The sequence below is a fragment of the Crotalus tigris genome, unplaced genomic scaffold, assembly GCF_016545835.1.
Source record: "Crotalus tigris isolate CLP2741 ecotype Arizona unplaced genomic scaffold, ASM1654583v1 scf7180000018504.2861643, whole genome shotgun sequence".
Lineage (NCBI taxonomy): Eukaryota > Metazoa > Chordata > Lepidosauria > Squamata > Viperidae > Crotalus > Crotalus tigris.
In genome coordinates, this window is record NW_024097043.1 from 1,097,565 (window position 1) to 1,118,399 (window position 20,835).

At 38.9% G+C, this 20,835-nt stretch overlaps 1 protein-coding gene across 1 annotated transcript; it reads right to left on the reverse strand.

Annotated features, from left to right (window-relative positions):
- Nucleotides 1–1,280: 1,280 nt before the first annotated feature.
- LOC120312444 (acyl-CoA (8-3)-desaturase-like) lies at nucleotides 1,281–20,364 on the reverse strand. Its single transcript, XM_039353173.1, has 12 exons — nucleotides 19,783–20,364; nucleotides 14,432–14,542; nucleotides 11,731–11,928; nucleotides 11,085–11,186; nucleotides 9,673–9,801; nucleotides 8,474–8,531; nucleotides 7,918–7,994; nucleotides 6,736–6,833; nucleotides 4,599–4,695; nucleotides 2,396–2,475; nucleotides 1,695–1,820; nucleotides 1,281–1,536 (listed from the first exon to the last, which is right to left on the reverse strand). Exons 1-12 carry the CDS (start codon nucleotides 20,002–20,004, stop codon nucleotides 1,485–1,487), a joined length of 1,350 nt encoding a protein of 449 aa, XP_039209107.1. The 5' UTR covers nucleotides 20,005–20,364; the 3' UTR covers nucleotides 1,281–1,484.
- Nucleotides 20,365–20,835: the final 471 nt, after the last annotated feature.

Consider the following 20,835-nt stretch of genomic DNA (forward strand, 5'->3'; position numbering starts at 1 on the left):
AGAGCTCAGAAGAATTGAGTGAGGGAGAAGCTGTTAATAAATCTTCTAAAAAGCTCTTCAGATGCTCTCTAAAAGCTAAACAGCCACTTTTGAGAGATTTATTTGTTGACTGCCAAGGTGTGCTAAACAATGGTTTATTGAATAAATCACAGTTGGTCTGGGCTTTATGCCTTGCTAAGCTACAACACTTTTTTCATAGGACCCTAATTCTGAGCAGACAGATGCAGAATTGTGCCACTTCTGTTCCTTGGGGACAGCAGTCCAATGCTTTTAATGGGAGATGTCAATCTGTGATCAGCAAATGACTTTCAAACTATTTATTAAGAAGCTGTATTTGTTACTGAGGTTTAGTAGCAAAAACATATTTGCTTGTATGTGCAATCAAGTGCATACAGGTAGACCTTGACTTATGACCGTGATTTTGTCCAGAACTATGGTAGTAAGTTGTTACAGTCGTTAAGCAAATCACCACATGACCGCACCTGATTTTGCAACCTTCATTGCAGCAGTCGTTAAGCGAATGCAGTAGCAAATCTGTTTTACCCAATGGGCATTTTTTGTGGGGAACTATGATTCATTTATGATTTGTGGACTTCAACTTCCAGAATTCCCAAGCCAGCCATGTAAAAGGTGAGCCAGTTGCCAAGCACCAAAATGTGATCATGTCATAATGAGTGTTGGTCACATACTTTTGGGAGAAGGGCCGCTGTGACTCTGCATAGTCTAGGTCATTTAACATCTTGGCCTCTGTTTTTCTAGTCTGTCTGTCTGTCCAACCATCCATCCAGTGAGGGCGAACCTTTTAGCTCCAAAACTGCCCCACCTCCCACTCCACCCTCACCCCACCCCCCGCCCAACCACCTCCCACCCCACCCCTGCTCTGTCCCCACTCCACTCCCCCCACCCACCCACTGCCTCATCCCTGCAGCACCATGGCGGCCATGTCCTCCACCCATGCCCCACAGTATCATCTGCACATGTCGGGGCGGGAGGGTGGAGTCTTGTCCCTGCTGTCTGGCTGCCATGTCCTTGGCTGCGCTGCTGTGTGCGGGCTTCATCCGGGGGCGATTCTCCTATAGGAGGGCAGCTGGTGAGGAGGGGGCTGTGGGAGAGGTGGGGCTGGAGCAATGGCACACATGCCCACAGAGAAGGCTCTGAGTGTCACCTCTGGCATGCGTGCCATAGGTTCACCACCACTGCATCTATCCATCCATCCATCCATCCATCCATCCATCCATCCATCCATCCATGAAGTTGATTGGGATGATAGCGTGAGATTCTTTTTCAAGATAATTTATTTATGTATTCATCAAATATACATGGCTGTCAAACTCATGAAAAACTGAGTGTAGTGTTGTTGTATGCAACCCAATCAATAGATAAAAACTATTATTATTAAAAATATTTTAAAATCACAAAGGCTAAGCGAAAACAGCAGGTCTTCATGACAATGGAGCCATCCCAATTCCTCGCTGGTATTTATTTTATTCCTGGTAATAAGCATTGTGCCAGACCTTTCCTGATTCCTTCAGGGAGCTGCAGAGGGAAAGAGAACAAGGGACACATTGACCAAAAACACATTTTCACAGTAGTGAGTTCTTTCCCGCCACTGTCCACTTGAGATATTCTCTTGCCCACTGATCTCCCCATGATGACATGCCTGCAAATGGACTTTCCTGTGGGCTCGTACTTACCGCCATATATCTGCAAAAGCAGTGATCATGGGCTTGCACTCATACTTAATGTTATGCTTGGCACACAGGGATTTCACCAGGGGAGCCACCTTGTAATAATTGTGACGAGGCACGGTTGGAAAAAGACTGTGGAAAATATCAAGAATAAAAGATACTTCTGTAATAAGGATCCAGCTGTCATTAGTGCCCTTCCCATCTCAGGACATACAGGCAGGTTCATACAAGAGATAATCTTTCACCTGCCTGGTTCCCAAAGAGTTTGGGACAGGGATGAACCAGCTGAGGTTCTTCAGATTATTGCAGAACCACGATCCTTCCTAATGAGACCCTTTGTATTAGGCTATTAGGAGCTGTAGTTCAGCCATATTGTGGAGGTGCTTACAGGTTTTGTAAACTTAGTTAAGAATTTTGAAGGTTGAAAAAAACCCCAGCATTTGACTTGGACCAGAAATGAATTATAATTATCAACCATTTGATCTGCTATAAAACGTGAAGTAAGATATGAAAGTCCCAGCTCTAGACATCAGTTTCATTGCTGTATTTTGTATGAAATACTGCTTCTAGGCATTTTTACATGATAGGTCCCAAAGTCTAGTCTGGAATAGCCACAGCATGTATAACTGGAACAAGATATCTGCCTTCTTTAGACATAGCCAAAACTCTTGGCCACAGCCATAGTTTGGATTAAACCTTGTACTTACTGATGTTCAATCTGGAAATTTAAGTGCCCAGTGTACCAGTCATTGAATAGAGATTGATCCACATTACATGTTGCTGTGAGCTAAGGGAGAAATTAAAACATGTAGAGTTTCAATGACTTCCTTCATGTTTCTTCCTAGTTTCTACCAACAGTACAGTAATTCTATCAATTTACAGTATTATAGACCATCATTCATTTCCAAATGGTTTTTTTTTTTTTACATTTCTAGTATGGTCACTGCCCAGAAAGACATTAGAAATATTTCTGAATCCAGGCCAGGCAATCCAGGCCAACTACTCCACTGATGCTATATGCATGGGATGAAATCCAAAATGACTTCCCTGAGAGCCATCCTTATTGAACTATTTCTTTAGAAGTAAACATGGAAATATTATGTGATTATTTCTGTGAAAGTTAGAACATTAGTTTAGGATCAAGGACAGTAGCATCCAATTCTCCAGCCATTAACAAACAGATTTAGACCACTTCCACGATTTTGGAATATATTCAAAATAATATTTAATATAAAACTTTTCTTCATAAATCTACTTTTATGGGCTTTAACTTTATTCCAAACAGAAATCAAAACTGGGTATAACAAAATCATATGAATTAATGTACCCTTTAATTTTAAATAAAAATAATAATATAAACATGCATTAGCAGTTAACAACTTCCCACCCCCAGGAGTTATATCATGCTACTACAAATATAAAACAAAACAAAGCAGAAATTAGAACAGGAAAACTGTGTATGAATAAACCAACTTTAGAGCCACCTTAAAAACTGGAAGTAAACCCCATAAAGAAAAGGTAGAATCCAAATGAAATATATACATGGCTAACACAAGGATGTACAAACAATAATTATATAATAAAGAATGGCACTAGTTTATATTTGGAGGACCTACAAGATGATATACAACTAGCAATGATTTACTGTTAAAAAGATAGAAAACCTGTCTTCTCTTTCTTTATCTCTCATTCTCATTTTGTGATAGGTCAGGTTATCTATGCAGAAATCATCTGTTATTAATGTTACAACAACTATATGCTGTTTTTCTTGTTAACTTACATCACTGTGATCAGGTTTCTAGTATCACCTTTAAATTGCCTAATGCTTGCCAGAGGACTGTTCATATAATCTGTTCATTTAGACTCATTCCTTAATTATCTTGTCTAAACAACAATGTGAAATTGTAGTGTTACAGACACAGAATGTATTTAACACAATCTCCAGTCCCATAATATTTGATACAAAGCTCTAAAGAAAAAGGGCACCAAGAAAGCATTAAAAAAATGCTTAAAAAAAGAAAGAAAAAATCATTGGGTTGGTTTTTTCCCCACATGTACACAGTCATTCTACACTTTCTGGGGAGATTGCTGTAACTACCACCAGGAGCATTAGACTTCCACCAATATGTTCTTCTCTACAATATCAAGAGAAAATGGCAGTGTTTCCTCCCTCACCATCAATGTTTGGCCACTCCTATCTGGAAACAATATGTTAGTTTTTTGGCTCTATGTTCTCATTCTGTAGATCAGAGCTGTCAGTCTTGCAACATCACGTGACGTGTCGCGACATATCACAACTTTTTCTCCATTGCTGACAATGGGGTGGGCATGGGTCAGCATGACGCATCCGGCCCACAGGCCTGCAGTTTCATACCCCTGCTGTAGATCAATGCATCTTACAAAGTTAATTTCTGATGCCACTGAAAATCTGGTTCATAACCACAAAAAGAACAATTATGTGAATTGGAGTATACTTGTGGGGACTTGGAATTGTACACTGTCCTTTTGGAGGATGAATAGTATTGGTGCTATTCCTGCCTTACTGAATTGTCATAAGAAGCAAGGGAGATTAACAGGCAATGTACTACATTGTTTATCATCTCATCATCTACCATGGACAATGAGATCATTGTTGGTCCCCCTAACTCTTCTCCATGAAAAGAAAAAGGGCCTCACTGAGCAATTTCCCAGAAACTGCAATATGAGAAGAGATTTCTAGCTGCCAGCATAGACGTTCCATTTGCATTAGTTGCTCTTTATAAGACCATGTTCCCATGAAGATAAGGGCATGAAATATTTAAGAAAATAGCAGCATAATCTCTCCCTATGTTTCAGAACTAAGGACCCAACATTTGAGAATAAGATTATCCAAAGAAAGGAAACTTCCCATTTAAATAGAAACTATCTCACCTGGGCAGAGAACCAATCTAAATTCTGATCATAGTCAATATTCATTGGAATGTGGTTCATCTGTGAGACCCAGATAAACCATGCATATTCTAAATACCTGTGTAGACATACAAGCATTAACAATAGTGATTCAAACAAATTCTTTAAAGAGTTTACTCACTAGAAAAAATATTTTGCTTTTATTAGCCAAAAACATGATAATTACTATTACCACGTCATTGCATTAACAGACTATATGGAAAAGTAATTTTTATAGGTAAAAGCAGAGAATTAAAGCTATGGTGCTTTGCAACAATCTTGTACATTAATCTATCACACTTTAAGCCCTCGTATCCAGTTAGAAGTTTTCAGTATTATAAAGCTGTTTAAACTCACATTCTTCAGAGTTCTCAATTAAGCAAGTAGTATTATTCATTACATAAGCTGATGAACTGCCCACATGTGGATTACCTATTGGGCAAGAAAGGTGGATAAAAGTGCTTAAATTCGGCTTAGTTTCTAAAGAAGGGATAAAGATTTGTCTGTATTTGCTTTCACAACTCCTTTTCCATCATCAGTCTTCCCATTTGCAAATAACTCTCAATATATTTTAAAACCAGCCCGATTTCTCTACTGTGTTCTCACTATCAATTGATCAAAATACTCTTAGCTCAATATTAATTATATATTTGCAAGTTTGGGTTCCACACATTTCACCCTGAGCCGATTGTTGCCCAGTTTGAACTGGCCAACAGCTAACACCAAGAATCCCAGCCACTGAACATTCATTCTTCTGGCTCAAAAATCACTATGTACATTGTCTCCAGAGCTTTTAGTGGGCATATGAGTTACAAACAGCTCCTTCCTCTAACTCAGGGGTGTCAAACTGCCGGCCCACGGGCTGGACGTGTCACGAGGAAACCGCGCCCATCCTATTGTCTGCCAGCAATGGGTGAAAAGCTCTGATACATCATGCAGTGTCACATGACGTCCATGTTTGACATGTCTGCTCTAACTTGACAGAAAATCTCAAAGAGGTTTCTAGTCCTTCCCCATAACGTGCACTATCTAGGCATTTTGCAGCATGTATATGTGTGTTTGTCAGTTTGTTTAGAAAACAATCTTTCAGGTACCGGTAGATTGCTAGCCAGAGTGTAACAGAGGACTGATTTGTGAAAATGTTAAAGAAATCTAAAAATCATTCATTTCCCTGGTGCCTTAAAGCTAATTGGTCCAAGAAGTTCTGAGAGGATTTTAAGGGCTACAAAATGGCATGCCAGCAAAGCTGCCTTTGAAGTCTTTTGCCTTGAGATACACAAGATAGGCGACAGGTTGTATATGCATATGGAAGCAGCTCCCCAAAGGCCCTCATTCCTTGGATAAAGCCACTGAGATGCAGTTTTTATCCAATTATGAATTGCAGGACAAATAAATAATGTTTTTTTCTGAGACTAAGAACTACCAGACCAATCTTTAAAGAAATATCTACTCCTGTACCAAACTGCTCATAGTCTAAGATCGAGCTTTTAGATCCAATCTCTGGCAATTAGTGAAGTACATTTGAAACATAATTAGTGGCTGTAAAAGTTTTGGTAAATAATAGTTTGATAATTGGTGATGACCAAATAATAACAGGAGTTTGCTCAATATCATTGTGGTGAGCTATGTTCTTTTAAATGACATGGTATTTTTCATTTACTTTCATTTTTATATGTTATAAACTAGTCTGAGGTGAGGTTGAGGAAGGATGGCATATCATTTTTTAAGTTAAAAAGCCCAAACAATATAGACATAGACATTACATGTTGCCCTTTGGTGGCATGCATCTTGTGGAAGATTTGTATTGCATCTCTCAAATCTATGTTAAGTAACTACATCCATAGCAAATAAAAGCCTTGTGATTATAATGGGACTTGGTCTCATGTAGAAACCATTGTGTCATGTGAAAAGAACAGTAATAGTGTATGCTAATTTTAACAGGTGTTTATTTGTTTTACATCCCCATATTAAGCCAATAAGAAATGGAGACCTCATTGGAGTTTTTTTGGCTGGTAAGCAAAGCTATGTACATATTGAAGGTCTCCTTTTGGCTTCACAGTTTTTAAAAGCACCAGTTGGGTGATAGCAGCAAGGTAGAGTTTTACATTATTATTATTACCTGGATAACCAGAGGTAAACCATAAAGCTCTTAAATCCCATTAAAGGAACATACATGAGGCAGACACGGAAGTAATAGAAAAGATTGGTAAACAGCTCCTGTCAAAGAACAGAGTGTTAAATAAACACAACTGTAACAACATGTGGATCATTATTATGAGTTGCTTTGTCAATTTCAGATTAATTAGCTGCAAAGTGGCAAATAGAGAGGCTAAAGGCTATAATGCAATAAATGCAGAGTAATAGGCAATCTGCAGTGTAGTGCTGAAGGACTTTCAGGGTCTCTTCATTTGTGTATGTAGCAAAACTCCCACAATGGTGAAAAAGTGAGGATGGAGCATACTAGCCTCAGTTCTGCAAAAACCTTGCTTTACATCAAAATGGAAAGAATTGCTTTAGGACAGAAGTGTAATTCTTGAAGCTACTAAAGGTCTCCATGTCTTTTGCAGTGGCTGAGAATTGCAATGGATAGTGACATGACTTAACCTGAGTAGAGTTATTTTTGCACTTTGGGGAGGACTGAAGTTTTCTGCCCACTCTATATCTAACTGTGGAGCATTGCTGTTATTATTATTAAATTGTATCTGTACTCCCCATATTAGTGCCCCAGATAATCTCTTCCCCATCACTCTGTAAATGCAGCACAATATCCATAGCAGTTAGAAATGCAATCTCCAGGCAATCTCTTCCTCTGCTCCTCATCACTTTCTACTCCACTGTTGCCACTGCCACTGCCTGGAGGAGTGTATGCTTGTTTTCTGTTTTTCAAGTTGGTTTGAAAAAGATTCACAGTCTTGGAAATAACTTCACTAATGTCTGAGGTAACCCAGTGGAACAGGCTCATTGTTAACATCAGGGTAGATACTGTGATCAGGGCTTTGCAGCTGTGACAAGCATTCCTTGGCTTTCATTGTACAATTTGCCTATTGCTCACCCTTCCCTTCCCTTCCCAAACAAACCAGTTACATGTTCTGTTCCATGGTGCTAACTAAAGGGAAGGCCAATGAAATCATAAATGGCAGTGAATGTTCCCATGATATTGTGGAGAATTAAGGAAAAGAAACAAGTTATGTTTTGTAATGCATCTCCTGTAGCTCATTAGAAAGGAGGAGGATTCAGGACATTTACATGTTATACTTGACCATATACCAATCCCCTAAAAGAAAAAGCTGTTATGACTTACCAACCATTTTTTTCTTTGAAATAAATAGCGATAGCAAACCACGTGGACACCAACCGTAAATAACAATGGTGCAAAAACTAATATAAAAATGCAAAAAGAGAATACAAAAATGATTGTGTGATTAAAATAAAGATAGACTATATCCTAGAAGAAAAAAATGGCATCTGCCTTTGAATCCCATTTTGCATTAAATTAACCACCTTAATCCCTGACCTATTGCCCCACTGCTCATGGGGCATTTCTGTAGTGATTGAGTTAAAGATCTGATGCACAGGGAATAGAGAATGGCCTTGAAAGCCAGGAGTTGCTATCAAGGCAATGAGCCCTTTCCAAGAAAGTAATTTGAGTAAATGTCTCAGGCAGCTCCTGGTTCACATAACGGGAGGAAACACATTCATATTCACAAGATCCTGTTACTCTAGGTCTTCCAATAAAAGTAATCCTGGCTTATATGGCATTGGTTTCTTAGTCTGTTCTGCTTTATAGTGCTGATATATGACTTTATTGGTTATTCTCCTCCAAATTTAGGCTCCTGTGAACATAGTAAAACACTTACAGGCAAAGTAATTATGTTGGTACTGGTAAGGCATATACTTCTTTTTCTTCCTTCCCAGCTGAACATGGAGAAAGAGGGCAAACAGTTAAATTGACAACTACGTAAATTCCACATCAGGGTCATCTTGTCATGACCCATTCTCTACAATATAGATTCTTGAAAAGTTTGATCTTTGCATATTACTATGTCACAGATTATTTGATCTGTGTCTCTTCAAATTCTGCCATACACACAGCTTTTGTGGGTTGAGGGTTGCACTTGATCTTTGAGAGAAGCTACCTTTCCAAAATAAACAGGGCCAGGAAAAAAAAAACACAGACAAGACAATAGCAAAATTAAATGTGATTTCATTTTAATTTGATTCAATTTAATTCAGTTTATTTCAATTCATACATTGAATCCCCATGACTTAAATTACTTAATCTTTGTTGTCAAATTAAAAATGATAGTTTCTCAATTTTTGGAGAGGCAGTGCATTTTATTTCAGTCCTAAATAGGCACAAATAACTTGGTTAAATTCTTTGACTTTGCATTCATCTAAGCACAACATTTGGGAAGGGGAATACATATTTAGACTGCACTTTGCAAGAAAATGTGGATCAAAACACATTCTTTAAAAATAATTTTTGAAAAATGTACAGATTAATGCAGAAGTGCAATGGAATTTTGTTTCATTAAGTCAGAATCATTAATACAATTTGGTTGGGGCCAAGAGAGAGAGAAATGTCAGAAAACCAAATATTTAAAATAACTGTAAAATTGATATGTTGGTTGTAAATTTGTACTATGAAATGATGCTCTGAGCAGGAAGGGAGTCTGTGCTGGGGAGCTATCAAGATCTGTTAAGACAGGAACAACTTTCTAATCATGGGGCCTTCTCTTGTAAGCCTCACTAGTTGGGAGAAAATGAAATGTAGCAACAGATTGTGATGTAACTGGCAGGCAAACATGAAGGGAATTGTTATCCAAAAAGAAAAAAGAAAAGAAGTTTGACAGATTCATTACAGAAAATAAGGTAGTACCTGAACCAATCAGCAGCAGCAAGAGTTGCTGTAAAGAAAAATGGGAGATAGAAAGAATCCCTTCTTCCTACTTTCCTAGATTGCTCATCAGAGACATGATGGTGTTTTATTTTCCTTTTAGTACTGCTAATATTTTTTCAGGGTCTTTTGTCTGTCTAGGACTTTCTATTTATTTACCTCCAAAGAAAGTTTCTTCCCGAGGCTGAAAAGGAATGGGTGCGTGTTGAGATCAGGGTCCTTGCGGAAGCAGTTGGGTTTGGCGTGATGCTGGTTATGCATGTGGTTCCATTGGCTCACTGGTCCTCCCTTGAGAAGCACAGAAATACAAATATGAATTCCATCTATTTGTGAATAATGCTGTATTCTATATATTCCCCACTGACTATCTACTTCCTTCCATCTAGCAGGAATTGAATTGTGTACAATGAGAGCACTCTGACCTCCATCACTTCCATGTAAGCTAACTCCATTTCTTCTTATTATTAATCATTATGATAAATATGCATCAATATGATAAATCTTCAGAGTCAGTTAAACCTACAATACAATGGAAGCTAACTGAATAGAAGAATAAACACAAATGGTGAGAGTCAGGAAAAGATAACATAAAGGAAGTAAGATAAACATATAGGCAAAAATAGTTGGGTCTGAGAAAGGAAGAAGAGAAGCCATAAAATATATATATAGTTGTAAAAGGAAATGGCTACCCTGGAAAGACAGGTTGAATGGGAGAATAGGAAACTAAGCCGAATAAGATAAGAGGAAAGGCACACTGAATTGAAAAGCAGAAAAAGAACTTATTGTTTAAAATGAGGACATAAATATCTACTGAGTAACCATTTAAATGTCTAATTTTTCTTATTCTTATTGTACATGTGAATATGATTTAATATGTTATCAGGAAATATGTATAAGCGGACGGAAAGAGTGTAACCTCATATTACTTCAGCCAATGGGGAAAGAGGAGGGATGTGGTGGCCGGGACAAGGGATGTATAAAGAAGGAAATATTTTGGGTTAAAACTTTGGAGAGAACCAAGCTTTGATAGCTTCTCTCCCCGCTTATTGCAATAAACAAAACAAAAGGCCTTCACTGTGTCTTGGCTGGTTATTGATCAGGCAAGCTTGCCTCTGGTCACGAAGGAAAGTAGCCAGGAGCACATAACAATCTGAAAAAAACTGCTTTCAAGACTGACTATTGAAAATTCCAGTTTTGATGCTAAATGTGTGAAACAAAAACAGACTAGAAATACTCCACTAGTTTCTCTTCAGTAGTGAAAAAGTAAACCAAATATAGTGCAGTACTGTTAAAAATGCTTCATAGCTATGAAATATAGACTGGCTATATTTTTCTTAACCCCACCCCTCCTTTATGTAAGGAAGCACTACTAGTATGATCATTTTTTAAGGGTTGTGGCAAAAACGATCTTATATTTTCTTATATTGTCAGCACTTCAGTGCTTAAAGTGTGCTATATTTTTCAAAACCCTAGAGACAGAAAATAACAATGGATTGACAGACCCAATTTCAAATATATAAATCATCACAAATCATCACTTAAACCATCCCTTCTCTTGGATGGATTCTGACCTTAAGAATGCCAAGCACCACAAAGTGAGCTACTCTGTTCCACTTGAGCTTTTCAAAGACTGACACATGGCCAAAATCATGCTGGAGAAAACCATATTGTATCTGGAAGTAAAAATCAACAAACATGACACATATGTATGTAATTTTTCCACATTTTTTCTGAATGGAGTAATTGGTAGAGGAACATCATTAATCACCATTAATTAATCAAAAAGAACCCCTGTTGTACTATATATATTATATGATTATATACTGTATGTATAGATATTTGTGTATGTCTGTGTGTACACACATACACAACTATATAATACTTTATATGCTGTATGCTGTCAACAAATACTATTATCTTGGAGAAGCGTGCTTTCCTTCCAAACATTTTAATTTCAGCAGACAAAACAGATGAAGCAATATCATTCATATTCTGCAATGTAATTTGCTCAGGCACTTTTCTTAATCTGAAGCAATAGGAATAGCACCTTTCTTAATCTGTGTGTAGTTGTATTACTACATTCAGGTTCAACAGCTGAAAGAATTGAAAATCTAAATAAGTATACAAGATGTTAAATTACTAAAGCAATTAAATTGTTCTAAATATGTTGGAGATTGTTTTACAACTCTGCTATGTTCTACTATGCAAAGAGGTTACCTGTCCAATGGTGAACATTGCTACTCCAAGAAGGAAAGGCATCCAGGATTTTCCAAAATACCAGATAATAAACCAAGATGTAATGTCTAGTAGGAAAGCATGCAGAAACATGAAAACAAAAAAGCTCAATCTTGACTTCAAGAGCCCCATCTTCTCCACTGTTGCACGCAGTTCATGAAAATCCTTTACCAGCATTTCCTACAAGAAGTGATGACAGTTTTTTTACTTGCTTCAGAACATAAAAACCCTTTTGATAGACTAGACCAAAAGCCAACGTTGAGTCATATGTATTAAATTTAAGGTTGGATTTGCACCAGAATGAACCACTTGACCATACATCTTATTGGGTGACTTAGTTCCAGTTGTTCCCTCTCAGAGCAAGCTGTAACACAGGCTTGCTGGGATGAATTAAGGAGACCCACATTTATGACATCTGGAGGTTCAAAGAAAGTGCATGATATAAAGGCAAAGTACAGCTAAATAATGATCTATTCTATCATCTTGATTCCACAGCCAAAGGTTTTTGGATTCTCTCATGTGGGGCATCATATCTTCTCAATCATATGTCCTTAGCAACGGCAACTAGAGTGTTTTCAAAAATTACTATGCATTCTCCTTTCAACAAAATAATAAAGGGAATGGAGTTAATACCCAAAGATTTATTTTAATGAAGCGACTTGATGACCAGAAAATATGATCTAGGGTCATTGACTACGTCATTGTTTCATGTGGAAAATGCGTCCCACTGTACTTCTGTCTTTACACTAAGTTTCTTAAAACAAAGAACCAAGCCATCAATATTTGGAGTTAATAATATAATAGCAATAGTAAAAATCTGTAATAGGGATTCCCTGGCTCCTTTAAAAAGCTCTCTTTCAGTACAAGCACAGATACTAATCCTAGATTTTCAACAATAGATTCCTTTTTGCCCCATGCTTCTCACCACTCTGGGCCATAACACTTGTAAGTAACCTCTAAAGAAGCTGAAGATCTCCTCCTCCATTGCCTTGGCCCTTGTGCATTAAGGAATACACCTAAAGCAATTCTCTTTCTCTAGTGGAATGTGCACCTGCAGCAGCAGAGAGGAAGAATTTTGCCAACTGAGAACTTTCCCAGACAGAGACCCAGATCAAGAGACAACACAGTCCAGAGCTGAGGAGAAGGGGGAAAGTGAAACTATACTCTAGATAGAATTTCTCAGGCTATATCAAGTAGTTTAGAAAGATAGAACAAGATCCTGTCTGTTACATGTAAATAAATAAAGGACTGGACTCAATTGGATCTCAGTGTCTCTTCTCTGGGCTTGAGCATAACATTCTCCAATTAATTGTGTTCAGTTTGAGTGAGATAATTGATGATGAACAGGTGCCGAGTGAATGAGAAATCAAATCAGAAGGATCCTTTACCAGCAAACCACTTTATTACTGATAGAAGCAAAGATTTTGTTGGTGATTGGGTACCAAGTCCCTCACCAGGGGACTTGGTAGGGTCAGATGACTGAGGAAGTAGAGTGTGCAATCATTGCTTGAACTGGGTATATGAAGGCACATGATTGTTTTCTGACTGAGTGCAATATTGAAAGCATTGGATGTGCACTACTTCTGACTTTGTTGCCTTACGTTCCTGTCAGACATGCTGTTGAGCCAGATAGAAATTAGCTTGAGTAGATATCAGCTTGCTTTTATAATGTTCTGGAGCTTCATAACAATCACATATTCAAGGTTCTACCATTTAATGCTGTATAATGTACCAAAGATTAAGATAATTTTGTTTGAGAGAGAAAATGGAATGAAGGATTACATTTAAATTCTGAAAAATTAGAGAAAGTACATGAGTTTTTGTCCTTTGATAGAATGTTCATTAAATATAGGAAACTGGATGGAGAAATGTTAGGCTGATAGGAATGGCTGATAGGAATGCAGTGGGTATTATGTGGTGTGTTGCAAATAATATTTTTTTGTTAAAAAGAAGTCAAATTATCTGCACATAAGAGCATTCTTCTGCAAATCTGCTTAAATGGAAATTTGCTATATCATGAGAAACATACAAGTAAATGTAATGCAATGAGAATGAGATACTGAAGAAATAATAAAAGAAAGAGGTAGGGTTAAAAGATCCTAAGTTAAGGTTATTAAATACAAAGGTGAGTGACTGTATAAAATAAATATGGTGAGGTGGTTTGATCAGTGAAAAAGAATGAATGGGGATCCAACTGCAACACAAATTAATAATTGGTGAATTGGTCAAGGGGAAGACTGAGAAAGTTGTGACTGGAAAGAGAAAAAGAGAGAGAAGAAGTTAAAAGTGCAATAGACAATGAATGAAATGGTAAATACAGATGACACAATTACAGTTTGTAAGAATATTTCTTGTCTGTCTATCACATTTGTAGTAGCCATTCATCTTTACTTTCTATAGAAAAATATGAAGAGATAAAGTGGATAGTATAGATGTAACCTAGATTTAGCTGTATTTTTCCTTTTATTTACCTTATATCTTTCATTCAATTGGTTTAATGTTACACTTCTGCATTTTGTATAATGTTGTTTGCCCTGAAAGGGATTAGTGTGATGGGGATATATACATACACATACACATACACATACCTATATACATACTTAAGCATACACATGTGTGCCTAAGTATCTACAATAAAGGTTCTGCAAAAGAAATCCGACAGCTGAGATCACCCAATACTCACATTTTTGGTGGGCTCACAGCACGGTTGATCTGGGGCAAGCTCTCCAATTAGGAGGGAATTCAAATATTTCTTTACCAGATTCTCATCCTTGTGGAAAGCTGCAAAGGCATCCTAAATACACACACACACACACAAACAAACAAAAAAAAAAGGTTAACATGGCTAGGTGTTCTTTTTGAAAATAATGAAAAGTGCAATGTAGCTGATGCTTCTGAAATGACTATCGAGGAGGCCAACTCTATGATCTTGATTATTTTGAGGACTGAAGCTGTGTTTTTGTAGTTTACCTGAAATGAAAATAAGGATCATCTTCCCCTGCAAAGCTCCTTACACAATTTATTTATTTATTTATTTACAAAATTTATATAGCTGTCTATGTGCTCATAGTGACTCTAGGAAGCTTGCAAACAATAAAAACATAATATATAGAAAAAATTAAAAAACAAAAACCTCCCCTGTCAACTGTCACCTTATACATGCTGTGTTTCACTGTTATCTGGTGACAGACTGCCATGAACTGTAGGGGATGAGGAGGGGGATGCTTGTGGAATTGAGACTGTACCTCCTCAAGACATTTCCACAAGGTCATTCCTCTTAGAGGATTATCTCTGATTGAGGGGTGCAATTCACCTCCAATTCTGGCAAGAGTTTTTGAAATTACTAGGGACAACCGAAGGATTTAGTCCTCAGACTAACGGGGTCTGTGAACATACCAATGGAGCAGTACCTAAGATGTTAGTCAGTTATTAGCAAGAAAATTGGACTGACCTACTCCCATTTGCAGAAGTAGCATATAACAATGGAGTAGAAAGTGAAGAGGAACTAAAGAGCCTCTTGATGCGGGTGAAGAAGGAGAGTGCAAAAGTTGGCTTGAAACTCAACATTAAGAAAACCAAAATCATGGCATCCAGCCCTCTCAATTCCTGGCAAATAGATGGGGAAGAAATGGAGGTAGTGACAGATTTTATTTTTCTGGGCTCCAAGATCACCTCAGATGGGGACTGCAGCCAAGAAATTAAAAGACGCTTGCTCCTGGGGAGGAAAGCTATGGCAAATCTAGACAGCATACTAAAAAGCAGAGACATCACCCTGCCAACAAAAGTGCGTATAGTCCAGGCCATGGTTTTCCCAGTTGCAATGTATGGCTGTGAAAGTTGGACCATAAGAAAGGCTGAGCGCCAAAGAATTGAGGCCTTTGAACTATGGTGCTGGAGAAGACTCCTGCGAGTCCCTTGGACTGCAAGGCGTTCAAACCGCTCAGTCCTAGGAGAGATCAACCCCCGACTGCTCTTTAGAAGGCCAGATCCTGAAGTTGAAACTCAAATACTTTGGCCACCTAATGAGAAGGAAGGACTCACTGGAGAAGAGCCTAATGCTGGGAACGATTGAGGGCAATAGAAGAAGGGGACGACAGAGAATGAGATGGCTGGATGGAGTCACTGAAGCAGTAGGTGTGAACTTAAATGGACTCCAGAAGATGGTAGAGGACAGGAAGACCTGGAGGAACGTTGTCCATGTGGTCGTGATGGGTCGGACACGACTTCGCAATTAACAACAACAACAACATGGCAGCACTGGCTTTGCCCCTTTCTGAGTTGCAATCAGCAGAGACTTTGTAGCAATGACGGTTGAACTTAAGTTACCAAAGAACCTTAGAAGGATACACTCTGTTTTCCACTGTAGTCTTCTTAAACCAGCCAAAATATCTCCCTTCAACCACCTGCAAAAGCCCCTCCTCCTCCCAATCTCATTGATGACGAACAACATTTCAAAGTAAAGAACATTTTGGACTACAATGTCTTATTCAATGGAATCATTTCCCCTCCTCTAAAGCTGAATGGGAAGCTGCCCAACCTGTCTGAGCACCAAAGCTTTTACATAAATTCCATGCCCAATATCCTGATAAACAACACTAATTAATCAACCTTTCTCCTTCTCTTTTCATTTCCAAGCCTAATGCCTTATTTCAAGAAGGGAAGAAAGTCAGCTGCTACCTTATACTTGCTGTGCTTTACTGTTATGTGGTGACAAACTGCCATGAACTGTAGGGAGGAGGGAGGAGTAGGGGGATGCTTGGGGAATTGAAAGTAGAAACTGTACTTCCTCAAGATGCTACCCCAAGGTCATCCAGCTGAAAGGAGGAGGGAGCCACATACCAAGCTGCACCTGGACTGACTGTTCCCTTCTTTTGGGTCCCACCAGATGTACCTCCTTAGGGAATGGGACATGCAATATTCCTTGCCTCCCCCCTTAGTACGTTGGCTGGATGTGACCAGCAAGAGAGGGTCCCTCAGATAACCTGGTCCCAAGTCATGAAGGGCTTTTAAGGTGACAAGCAGCACCATCAATTGCACCCAGAAGCAAATTGGCAACGAATCCAACTCTATAGGAGAAGTGATGTATATGCACACTGAGGTCTGCACAAAACCATGTGGGCTATTGCATTTTGAACCAACTGTAGCTTCCAGAGGCTTTTCAAGGGCAGCTCCATGTATAGTATGTTGCAATAGTTAAGATGGGAGGTGATAGACCACGAGTGACCATGAATAGGGATTGTTGGTCCAGGAAAGGGCATAACTAGCACACAATCTGCAGTTGCACAATACTCTTAGCAGGGAGTAAGGCTCTAAGAACAATAATGCTTTTATAATTAAACAAGCTGATAAAGGAGAGATAGTTGTCATTATGAATGTGGCTTATTAAGTTCATGAAGCTAAAAGACGACCCTGTACCACACTGAGTTATCAGAATGAACTGTGCAGTCAGCTGAAAGAATTTCCTAAGTACATGCAAGATTGAATCTATGTGCAGAAACCTTGATCAGGCATCTTTTACCTTCTACCCAAAATACATAAACAGGCAATCCTGTCCCATGTTCCAAACATTGGAAACATTACGTCTAAAAGTCTATGTTTCAGGAGCCTTATGCTACCAGTGCTCCCATGTCAGCTATACAAGAGAGACTACATACTCCCTAACAAATTTGAAATCCACTGACAACATCCCTGAAAGCATGGACAAGCATGGACAAGCATGGACTCCAAATTATCAAGAAAATAATAACCAATGACAATCCAGCTCAGTTTACCACCAGACTTCATGACTTTCATTCATCACTATTCTCACACTGGTAACAAATATATCTGTGTATGAATGGCACACTTATGTGCACATACATCACTCTGCAATACATTCATGGAAGATTTCAAATGTTTTCAACTCTTAACTCCTGAATTCATATGAAATTTATTGATAACATTTTCATGATCTGTACTCAAGAAAACAGTCCCTCATTAAATTCCATCAGGACTTCAATGCTTCCAATACTTCAGTCCCATTATCAACCTAAGCCTTGATATATTCAACAACAAGTCCATTTTTCTGATAGTAGACCATCATGGATGCATAAACTACATAATGGACACATAAACACCAGGAAGCTCATAAATCACCATGCATACCTACATGCTTCCAGTTTTCATCCAGAATATACCATCCAATGCACAGTCTATATTGAAGTACAGATTCACAAAAACCTTCACCAGCAGAAAAAAATGTGAGTCAGCTAAATCTACATATATCAAGAAGTACCAGGCTATCTCAGAAAGCCTTAACAAAGACAGTGGGGTTTTAACCCATCATGATTACAGTAGGTAACCTGCTTCAAGGAACCCTCATCTGCTAATTCCGCAGTTTTCCCCTTTCCTTTCCCATTCCCAGGTGTGTGTTTTGATCATAACAGCGCCTGAATGTCCCATAATGGGTGGTTTAATATAAAGAGAACCTTCAGTGAGAGGTTAATCTGAGGGCAGAATATATTAGGTATTTATCAGATATGTCTAGACCAGGGGTATCAAACTCAATTTCACTGAGGGCCGCATCAGCATTGTGGTTTCCCTCAAGGGGCCGGAGTGGGTGCAGCCTACTGGGTGGGCGTGGATAGAGTGGGTGTGGCCTACTGGGTGGGTGTGGCCAGCTCTACATTATTTGCATCAAGGATGCCTGTGGGGATCTGGGCAGGAGTGGGATAGATCTGAGGGTCTCTGGCAGAAGGGGTTGGGACCGGGGCAAGTGCCAAGGCATGGTCCACTGGAGGATCCTCACTGTTCCTCTTAGGCCATGTGAGCGGGGGGCTTATGGAGCTAAGACTGAATGCATTTCAGCATAGAGGGCCACCACAAAATTGTACATTGGCTCCCGACTGGCCTGGGTCAGGGCCAAGGCAGTGGGGGCAGTTCCCTCACTGTTTCCAAGGTGGCTTCGTGGGCCACATGAAACCATTTTGCGGGCTGCATCCGGCCCCCAGGCCTTGTGTTTGACATGTCTGGTCTAGACGTTACAGTCTGTTTCTAGAAAGAGTGATCCTTTTTTTTACCTGCCGCAGATGCTTCCAAGATTGAAAGCTCTGATAGATATGCAAGAACACAGCTGTTTGCATGCACTGATACTTGTACATGCAAATTACAACAGGTAAATAAAAAAAAGTCCATCTCTGACCTGGGAATTTTTTGTTTAGCTTATATTTATATATTTTATACACTGAAATAATAATGACATATGCTTAGATATACATGTATGTGTGTGTATACATGTGTGTGTATGCATTTAAACATTTAATCAAAATAAATCTTATAAATAAGTTCTGGGTCTATAAACTATTGTTGAAATGTACAGTAGAGACTACAGATTCCAAACTTACATAGAATTCAGTCCCCAGTGTATTTACTAAAAAATCCTAAAATCCAACAATCCTTGGTAGAGCACGCACTTCTCTGCTACCAATATTACTCATATATTTTCACTGAGAAAGTCTTCCTGACTGAATTTTGCTTAGGCAAAATATAAGCTATGTCCATGTCCATGCAAAACACCTTCTGAGCAGGTCTTCAAACCTAAATTGTATTTTGTTCACATTGTCTAAAAGTCAATAAAGTTAAGTAGCTGAAGTGCAGGCAAGCATTGACCCCAAACTGGAAAATTGAAAATCAGCAAATCAAAGCAACTTCTATGTCTGGGGGTCAGCTTCCAGGCCCCTGCCCTGTCCTTTTCCCAATAACACTTCTAAATTTTGTTCAGACACTACAGAATTGCCAAGCAATACAGCCACCACCTGGAGCTTCTTACATTGTGTCAAAGCATTGGACTGTCTAATCCAGAATGATATTCTGTAATGCCAGAATTCCCTATGGCTTCTGACAAGAGAGATTCTTTCCCCTCATTCTGCTATTCGAGACCCTTGGAGAAAGACTGAGGAAGAGACACCCTCAACCTGGAATGTGTGCATGCAAAGCAAGTGTTTTGTGGAAGCCTTCAGGTCATTCCAACCCTCTTTCCCCTCAGCAAGGACTTACCGTGGCATCTTGTCCAGAATAGTGTCTGATGAGACGAGGCCCACCTGGATGCTGCAAATAGAACTGACTGACATCATAGACTTTTCGGTTGATTACCAGCCATCTCTCTTCCTTCAAGTCTCCATTGCCTGTGCGGAGCGCCACCTCCTCCCAGGTGAAGAGCCGTGGGACCCCTAGCTCAGTCTCTGGCTTGCTTGCACTGGCTCCTGATTGAGGGGGCATCCTGGTTGAAAGCACTGAGGAATGCTGTTCCACTAACTCCTGGGCCGTTTGCTTTTTTTCCCTGTGGAAAGTTGAAATGACTCTACCTCTTCGTTCTGTTAAATGTTGCAAACAACTTTATATACACCTTTATCAGCTACCCACACTGCTATTAACCTTCTGTTGCTCCAGATTTGTTCTTGGAAGGCTTCCTCCTCCCTCGGTGGGAGGTATAAAACTGGATAGTATTACTGGAGCTGGATTAATGAGGATTGTTGAGGTTTTTTTAAAAAAAAAACAGAATAATAAACAACTGTGTAGAATATTCTGGGTAAGAACTGAATAAGTTCCATAACAGCTCTCTATGGGAGTCTAGCAGCCTCATCACCAACAGTTACTTTTAAAGGGCTTCCTTCTGTAAAATACCAAAAGCAGAAAAGCAGAGAATTGGGAAACCCATTCAGGGAGAGAAGTATTGCAAAAAATCAGCATTTTATAAGGCTGCTTCCAAAACTCTAAATCCTTCTAGGCATGGAAATGCTCCAACCCCTCACTTTTTCAAGAACATAATCACTTCTAATTTCATTCCCGATGCCAGTGCATGTTCAAAATGGTATAGAGAGAGACACTTATGTCAACATACTGTAGTTGTGAATTAAAGAAAAGAGATAGAAAATGAGAGGAGAACATACAATTTTCTGCCTTTTTGAAGCTTTGTCTTATGAATGTCTATTCTAATCAGCATGGCTAATAACCAGGGATTAAAAGAGCTATAATCTAAAATATCTAGAAGATTGCTAACATGCTGTAAACTTGGCTGAAAGTTTAATTTTAGAACCTATCTCCCCACCT